Source organism: Polyodon spathula, chromosome 7, assembly GCF_017654505.1.
Source record: "Polyodon spathula isolate WHYD16114869_AA chromosome 7, ASM1765450v1, whole genome shotgun sequence".
NCBI lineage: Eukaryota > Metazoa > Chordata > Actinopteri > Acipenseriformes > Polyodontidae > Polyodon > Polyodon spathula.
This window is the reverse complement of record NC_054540.1, coordinates 51,161,329-51,170,363: the sequence shown is the minus strand read 5'-3', so window position 1 is coordinate 51,170,363 and position 9,035 is coordinate 51,161,329. Positions and strand designations below refer to the sequence as shown.

General features: G+C 39.0%; 1 protein-coding gene across 2 annotated transcripts; it reads right to left on the bottom strand.

Annotated features, from left to right (window-relative positions):
- Positions 1–301: 301 nt before the first annotated feature.
- LOC121318727 (rho-related GTP-binding protein RhoG-like) lies at positions 302–8,113 on the bottom strand. Of its 2 annotated transcripts, none has more exons than XM_041255726.1 (2): positions 8,039–8,113; positions 302–3,449 (listed from the first exon to the last, which is right to left on the bottom strand). In XM_041255726.1, exon 2 carries the CDS (start codon positions 3,422–3,424, stop codon positions 2,849–2,851), a length of 576 nt encoding a protein of 191 aa, XP_041111660.1. In that variant the 5' UTR covers positions 3,425–3,449; positions 8,039–8,113; the 3' UTR covers positions 302–2,848. The 2 variants fall into 2 exon arrangements, with proteins under 2 accessions (XP_041111660.1, XP_041111662.1); XM_041255728.1 differs by lacking the exon at positions 8,039–8,113 and adding an exon at positions 4,352–4,519.
- Between the last annotated feature and the right edge of the window lie 922 nt (positions 8,114–9,035).

Below are 9,035 nucleotides of genomic sequence, written 5' to 3'. Positions count from 1 at the left end.
TTTGAAATTGCTGGCTGTGAGCACCCAAGACGGTGAGCCACAGTACGCTGCCCTAGTCCAGCCTCCAACATGCCGATTGCACGAAGGCACTGCTCTCTTGACAGACATGGCATATTGTTTTTTTTCTGTAATTTTCTTTATTGCTTTTATTCAAGCTTGCCATTCAACAGCTGAAATCACTCCATATCCAGCGTCCAATCAGCTTTCTCATTATTTAGGTGATTAAATGCATATGCTTCAGTCATAGTCACTCAAGCGTGTCACGGTCAAGTATGAATGATCGAGTGATTACAAAGAAACCTAAAACATTTAGTCAATGTCCATCATTTATATACCTTATTTTTTTTCGAAAATAAATGTGTTATAATAGTGATAAATTTATTTTGATGCTCCGTATAGTAAACAGAATCCCTGACATTAGCAGTAAATGTAGTGTTGTACCATGCGATGTCAGTTGGAGAACCCTACAAAGGAATTTAAAATAATACACTTACGTTTTCAAAAAAAATCACATGGTTGTGTTATGCAGACACCACTGTGTATTGTCTTACATAGTTGAATAGCTTAGCACCCATAAATGATTACTGCTTAGCCATTATGGGAAATAACAGATGTTTGTGACGCGATACCTGAAACGGTTTTCCCACAGGGCATCATGACTCATCAGGCACCTGGACAGTCAGGTAACCAGTCAGACCCATCACTCACCCCTATACAAAGGTTGGATGGGATGGAGCGCAAGAGCAGAACATTCTCTGCATATAGGATTTTGTTACTGAACACTGGTCAAATGTCTAGGGTACCTCAAAAGGTTTTCTTTTTTTTTTTTCAGTTTTAAACAACAATTAAGCAAACGATGCCCCACCTATATTTTGGATTAGATCTTTGAAGTGCTTTTTATTCCATGCCTTGTACATTGGAGGCAGCAGATTATTCTGATAAAACATGATACATTTAATAAAAGCACACACACTTTCCAGTAGATACAAGGGTCCCCTATTGACTAGTCCCACGTCCTGCATAAAATGTGAGGTACAGGTCAGGCCCTTATACCTCCTGCAAAGGAAGCGTTTCCAATAAAGTATCACCTTTCAGTCGAGTCTGCACAGAAGTATGGCAATCGAAAGATGTTATTTAAGTCTTTGTTGTTACACCTTTAAGGGTTAAACTAGGACTCATTTAAAATGTTTGACAAAGCCACAACTGGGACAGCTGAACTGCACTGTTTTTTTTAAAGCAACAGATGGAAACCACTGCAATATACATCAAGCCCTCACCTGCCACAATTACACTGTGGCAATTATTTAAAGCAGAGTTCTCACCCTTCTAATGAACTACCTTGCACACACACAGACCAAACACGCCAACATTCTCTACTGTAAATAAGACAACACAGTAACTAGGCACTGACATATGTTTTCCCTTTACAGCAGCATACAATGTACAATATGTAAAGCTGTTTTTATGGTGCAAGAACAAACTGCTAGCATAGGACCCTGGGTCTGTGCCACAGTGACAAATAAGATAAAGACTGTTCAGTAAACAGGAAAGCGTGCAGCAGTGGTTGTCAAGTTTGTTTAGGAAATTGATCCATTGTACCTGGAGTTGTGACCTTTGTAGATTCTAATTGGATCAGAATATGTTTTAGATAATACCATGAAAGAGATGGCTACCTTAATGTTAATTACACGCACACACTCGTTCATTCAATGAAGGGAAACACTACTAGTCTCAACAGCACTGGGCAGCTATCAGCCCTCTTGTAAGCAATGCTGTCAGTCACCATAATAATGAATATGTTACACCTAATCAGTCTCGCCCTGAGGTTCAAGAAACATTGAAATTCTTCATTATAAAGCATCATTAGAATTTAGAAAAGGTAAAATGATTTTTGTTTCATTCAAGATTAAATGAATCCAGATGTGTTTTTTTTAAAACAAAATGTAATTTAGTTGTGTACAACCCAGACCAAGACAGTGCATCTGTCCAAAAGCATTATGGTTTAAACAATTAGATACAATTGCAAGAGATATGCAACACATGTATTAGGTTATTTTCCATGTGGACAACAGGGCTTTAAATCAAGAAGAAAATGTATGTTGGTGCAATAACGATGGAAGCAGGAACATTGTTGCTATGAAGAGGGAGGGGAAGGGCTGTGTTGGACTGGGTTGTGGGGAGGACACTTGCATCTTAATTTTTCCTAACAGGCTCAGTTTAAACTAGCCATGCTATTTTAGTGTGACAAAAAAGGGTCAGTTGCATAAAACAAAACTTGGCTATTTGAAAACAAGTGTGTAAATTAAGTATGTTTTTGTTTCATGGTTATAATTGGGCTTTAAAATCCCAACTTAAGGCACTGATCACATTGTACACATTTTACCGTTGTTGTCAATTAGAACCCACAAATACAATCCTTACCCCCACCCAAGCATCACCCTTCCTGGTCAGTTCCACATGAACCCAATTACCCCATCCTTTTAACCCTCTGATAAGCCAGCTGCTTGGTAGGCAGCAACATAATGAAAGAATGTTGCAAAGTCAGAAGCCTCGCAGGGGAAGGTGCAGGTTTTTGGCAAAACTAATCCACCTCAATAAGGTGGACACTCCTTGGACTGACAATTTATAAAAGAAAAATAAACATTTAAAAAAAAATTGCAATTGGAAGCGTTCTCCAGCTGGGTAGCAAGCTCAGTGCAGCTACATCCTTTTTCGAGAGAGAAAGAAAGATGGGAAATAGGAGAAGATGGAAAATAGCTACTGAACCTGGAACTATATAAACTGGATTGTGGGCACACACTGGGACATAGTTCGCAATGCAGTCCCCCAGCTCTTTCAGCCCTGCGCACTATAACACCACACACTTCTTGGTGTTCTTCTTAATAACGGGATACAGCACTGCACGCACAGCTTCCGCAAACACCTCGCGCACCCCTTCCTGCAGCAGGGCTGAGCACTCCATGTACTTCACTGCCCCAATCTGCTTGGCCAGCGAGTTCCCCTGCTGTGGTGTCGTCGGCCCCAGGCCCTGTTCCTTCAGCTTCTTGATGGTCTCACCATCATTCCTCAGATCCTTCTTGGTCCCTACTAGCAGGATGGGCACATTGGGGCAGTGGTGCGAGACTTCGGGGTGCCACTTGTGTCGCACATTCGCGTGTGAGGAGGGACTCCCGATGGAGAAACAGATGATGAAGACATTGGTTTGCGGATACGAGAGCGTACGCAACCGGTCGTATTCCTCCTGGCCTGCTGTGTCCCACAGGTTTAAACTGACCGTGCGCCCATCCACTGCATTTTGCGCACTGTAGTTATCAAAGACAGTGGGGATGTACTCCTCTGGGAAGGCATTAGTCGTGTAGGAGATCAGAAGACAGGTCTTCCCAACAGCGCCATCCCCCACCACCACACACTTGATCGTCTGCATTCTTCATCCACACTGGCACAGCCGCCTGCCAAGAGACACAGGCAGTGTTAGGGGAAACAGCACAGACTTGTTTGTCCACTTTACTTTTTTTTTTTTTTTTTTTATATATAGTGAAATAATCAATTAGACACACTTTTCAGCTAATTACATAAACATTCAATCATAATATTTGACTATAACCAAAATACTTATGACAATGACAAAGACATTAGTGATGATTTGTTTCTGTTTTTACCAGACTAACACAGATTACACCGTGTAACAATTTTTTTTTTTGTTCCTGGGTAGTAAGTGTTATTTCCTAATTGCTTATGCCTCAAAAGTATAGAAAATGGCTATTATTCCCCACAAACTTTGCTTTTGTGACCAGGACAGTGATATTTCAAAATATCACTACTTCCAATAGGAAAACGGGCAAATGTGTGTCTTTTCGTTCACATAAAGTCAGAAAAAAACAACATATGAATCCAAATTAACATGTATTTATACTAAAGTAATACAAAAATGACTACAAAAGATTTAGAAGTGAGTAGTTTTTCGAGATTTACAATTATACTGTAAATACTGTATAATCGTAAATCTCGAAACACTACTCACTTCTAAATAAAAAAAAAAAAAAGCAAATGGTTTGTCTGCAAGTGGTATGATGACTTTGTCTGTGAAAAATTATAATTCTCGTTTAAATCTAATCTAGTGCACCACTTAAAACTCACACAATTATTTTATCCTGCTTTTGTAAACTTGCAGTATTCAGATGCTTTTAAACTATTGACTTGTTTGCTTTTTCACCTGTAACACAAAATACGTTACTGCGCGTTGTGTGCACCTCTTATGAAAAAGTCAACATTGAATTGTGCAACTCATGTTTTAAGCTCTATATATTTGTCTAGCTTATGAATTCATGCAGCCCTAATGAGGTAATATTACAGTTGTTTTATCCTTGAAAATAGCACTTGACTTTTGCTTCCGGCATCAAGTTCAACTTCAAGCCAGGCAGGGGTCACTGCATTGCTTTTCAGCAGTTCTGCCTGCATAATGGTAGAAATTTTGAATTTGCAACTAACTTTACCTGAAAAGAAAGAAAGAAAAATAAAAAGACATATTTACATCATGTGGTAGAGAACCCAGGTTTAACAGTATTCCTAAGGTATTTCTGTACTATATTTTTTATTTGCAGTTAATTATCAATATTCAATCCAAGCACATGAATTATTTGTACTGGACACGTGTATCTCCCAAGCTCTTCAAGGTTTGAAAGCAATGTTACCACAAACAACCAGGACAGTTCACAGTAAGGCGAGGCTATGTTTACAGTCCAAGATTTAACACTTCCACTTTCTTAGCAAAAACTGTACATGAAAAAAACGCTTCCCTTTCATTCCCTCCTTGTGTGCAAGCCATTTTAACCACATTAAGTATTTAGGCTCAAATAAAAAAAAAAAACAGTGAATCCTTTAGATTAAAAACAGAAAGCTGGTATGCAGCAGACTGACTGTCCTGAAAAGAGGCAAATAAATATATGTTTGCAATAATGGTCATAATTAAAGTGACATCTATTCTAGTCATCTAAATGGCAGCAGATCTAAATATTACACTATGTAACACAATTTTTGTTCCTGGGTAGTAAGTGTTATTTCCTAATTGCTTATGCCTCAAAAGTATAGAAAATGGCTGTTATTCCCCACAAACTTTGCTTTTGTGACCAGGACAGTGATATTTTGAAATTTACCTATTTCCAATGAGAAAACGGGCAAATGTGTCTTTTCGTTCACATAAAGTCAGAAAAAAACAACATATGAATCCAAATTAACAGGTATTTATACTAAAGTAATACAAAAATGACGAAGATTTAGAAGTGAGTAGTTTTTCGAGATTTACGATTATACTGTAAATCACTTTCATGAATCAGCCCCCAAATGTAGTCTCCCATCATGTTCTCATTATACTGTCCTTGGTAGCGGCGTTCAAAGTCCAGTATATCCTGGTGGAAGCGCTTGCCTTGCTCCTCTTAGTACGCTCCCATGTTCTCCTTGAATTTATCAAGATGAGCATCAAGGATATGGACTTTGAGGGACATCCTACAGCTCACTGTGCTGTAGTTCTTCAGAGTCTCAACCAGCTCCACATAGTTTTCAGCCTTGTGATTGCCCAGGAAGCCCCGAACCACTGCGACAAAGCTGTTCCAAGCCCCTTTCTCCTTACTAGTGAGCTTCTTGGGGAATTCATTACACTCCAGAATCTTCTTTATCTGTGGTCCGACGAAGACACCGGCTTTGACCTTTGCCTCAGACAGCTTAGGGAAGAAGTCTTGAAGGTACTTGAAGGCTGCCGACTCCTTATCTAGAGCTCTGACAAATTGTTCCAATTTGATGTGCAGTGGTGGCATCAGCACCTTCCGGGGGTCCACCAGTGGCTCCCACTTGACGTTGTTCCTCCCCACAGAGAACTCGGTCCGCTGTGGCCAGTCCCGCCTGTGGTAGTGTGCCTTGGTGTCCCTGCTGTCCCAAAGGCAAAGATAGCAGGGAAACTTGGTAAAACCGCCTTGGAGACCCATCAGGAATACCACCATTGCAGCCTCTTGATGCCATCTCAGAAAAATGCAGATATGTATCCACTTAGGCAGCTGGAACTAAACTGAACTGGTGGGCTTAAGGCCCCTGTATTTATACTACTATTTATATTACTGGAAAGTTCTAGAAGTTACTCCAAGTTTACTCGGCACTGAATCTATCTGGAATGTTCTGGAAAATATGTACATTTCAAAATATCACTGTCCTGGTCACAAAAGCAAAGTTTATGGGGAATAATAGCCATTTTCTATACTTTTGAGGCATAAGCAATTAGGAAATAACACTTACTACCCAGGAACCAAAAAAAAAAAAAAAAAAAATTGTTACACAGTGTTATTTATTCAAATGATAAAGGCCCTAAGGTTATGATGGTCATATATCCAACATTGACTTTCTTTCAAACTGTTAGTCTCTTCAGTTTAAACCCATCAAAGTTTAAGATTGTTGCTGGGCCATTTCCTCTTTGTGTCTTATTCATTCCTCATAAATAAATCATATAGGGCACTTATGCACTGTAGCATAAACAAATACACTGAACAAATGCATGCAATTCCTACTGTTAATCTAGGCTTTACAAGTTAAAGACAAGATGTCCAGCAGTTCCCATCAGACACCTGAAATCCTACAAAAACGTACAATCATATATTTACTACTGGCTTAAAATACCTACAAAATTGTATTTTGTTTTGCCTGTTTGTTATTCAGTGCTAATACCAGGCCAAACTTTAATGCATTAAGGTTTGGCCTGGTGTACAGTTTTTTTTGATTGTCAAATTTACCAAAGAAGCAACTGAGTTCTATAATGACTATATAGAGGATTCCATTTCCCAACGTGTGTTCCATGAAAATTAAAACTACTACTGTACTGAGGAATTTCAACAAACAACCCATGTGCCTCCCAACAACCACATAGCTGATATTTGTATCCATCTACGAATATTAAATCTTGTTCATGCTAAAAAAAAAGAAGAAAAAAAAGAAAAAGAAAAAAAACAATAACCACATGCGACCTTTTCCAGTAATACAATATCTACAGCACAGCTTTATGAAGTTAGTAATCACTGCACGGCAGATGTAATAGTCCGACACTGTTTATAATTTATTTCTCCTCGTTTTTTTCTTTAAACAAGAGCCGCCGAGCGCATTGGCTGGACATCCCACCTTAGACACTTCACAAGTCAGAGAGAACAGGCCAGACTGACAATGTACACCTCCTTAACGACCTTGAAAACTGCTTAATGTGTCTACTTTTGCTAAGACAGAGAGCAGACGCTTCTTCGAATTTGCCAGTAATATTAACAGCACCAAATACAATCGCAGTTTCAGTCTCCAGCCGAGGATGATTCTACTGCATTCTCCACGCCTCTGGGGGGGGTGTATTAGCATATAAACTGTTTGTGGCTATGCACGTAACCCATCGTTACTTTTGATTATTATTATTAAGTCATATTCATTTCTCGTTTTGCACAAGATATATTATTAGCCAACTTCTATTAGTCACCAGCATACTTCTTTCTGAACTTGTTTTGTTTCTCTCGTCTGTGGTCGGCCTCCGTCAGCTTCGCTGCCCTGACAGCTGATTCCCACAATTATTAAGCACCATTTGTTTTTGTTTTTTAATTGTTTTTAATATAACTCAATACTGGCAGTACATAATCATTATACAACATATATTGCATTTATATAATGAACTGAGGATTGAATCCTTTTGATCACTTTACAGCACAGACTGTCATCTCTACGACATCGTGTTATCCTCATTCCCTACTGCGCAATTTCCACAGGCTTTTGGGGATTACAAAAAATAATAATGCATTGTTAATATTCTTCAGCTCTACTGTATATGGAACTGGTGTTAACACCTACTGCCAGATAGTAATTATTACTTAATCCTTCTGTTTTTTTTCAATCTCTTAGTTAGAATCAGACCCTTTCCCGTTTACACTCCACTCTGTCCACAGCAGGCGAAACTTCATTTACAGCTCCCCACATTACTACTTGAAAAAAGATACTTCAGTAAATTAAATAATAAACAAATACTAACCTTCTCACCACCTCGCTTTTAACTCGCGCTTTCCTTCTCAGTCAGACTTGAGTCGCATCCGGGGAGCTGCCCCAAATACTTACTGCGCATGGACAATAGCGGCACTGTGGGAAATGGAGTCATTTGAAGAAAATTACATGGGAGTTGAAGTCTTTCACACCAGGCATGATTTCGAGCGTTTGATCCTGGGAGCCAAGTCCTGTAAAATACATGCTTTATTCACCTCGAATACTAAAATCTACAACGGCATTTGGTTTATTTGAGTTTACCCTGCTGACCAGATAACGGTAGTATAGTCGGTACCATACTATCATTTCTTTGTTGCATTACGATTGGTATGTTTTAGCAGAGCAGTCGTATATTTTTAAACATGATTTCAGGAAATTCACCTGATTACAGGCTGATTCAGATAGCCTTGCACGATTCCACCCAGAGCCTTCTTTCACATCAATAACGAACCAGCTGCTTCCTTTAGTGACATGCTTTCAACCCCCATGCTTTGAATGAGAAGACACTGCTGATATGACATGACCTAAGCTTTGCCTTAGAATTCCAATTAAACATTTTAAACTCATGGATAACTTGTATAAAGAAAAGCCACGCATACATTTTCTTTTTCTTTTTCTTTCTTTTTTTTTTACACAAGAAACTGTTTGTAATAGATAAAATTATATATTGATATTTTCAGCAGCTGCGAGAATATTTATTTTCCATGAAGACAATATACAATTAGAAAACGACCTGTACACATTTTAAAATATTGAATATAAATAGTATGTGCATGTTAACTGATGCCCAGTAAATAATGGTGCCTCCAGTATTTTGTCCCAAATATCACGAGAGGGGGTCAAGAAGAGCTACTTCCTTGTAGTGACCCCTGAGCACCGTCTCTGACGGCAAAAAGCTCTTCAAATCGAACTGACCGTGCAATACTGTAGCAAAGCAATGTTGGGTTTGGTTAGTACTTGGATGGGAGACCACCTGGGAATACTGAGTG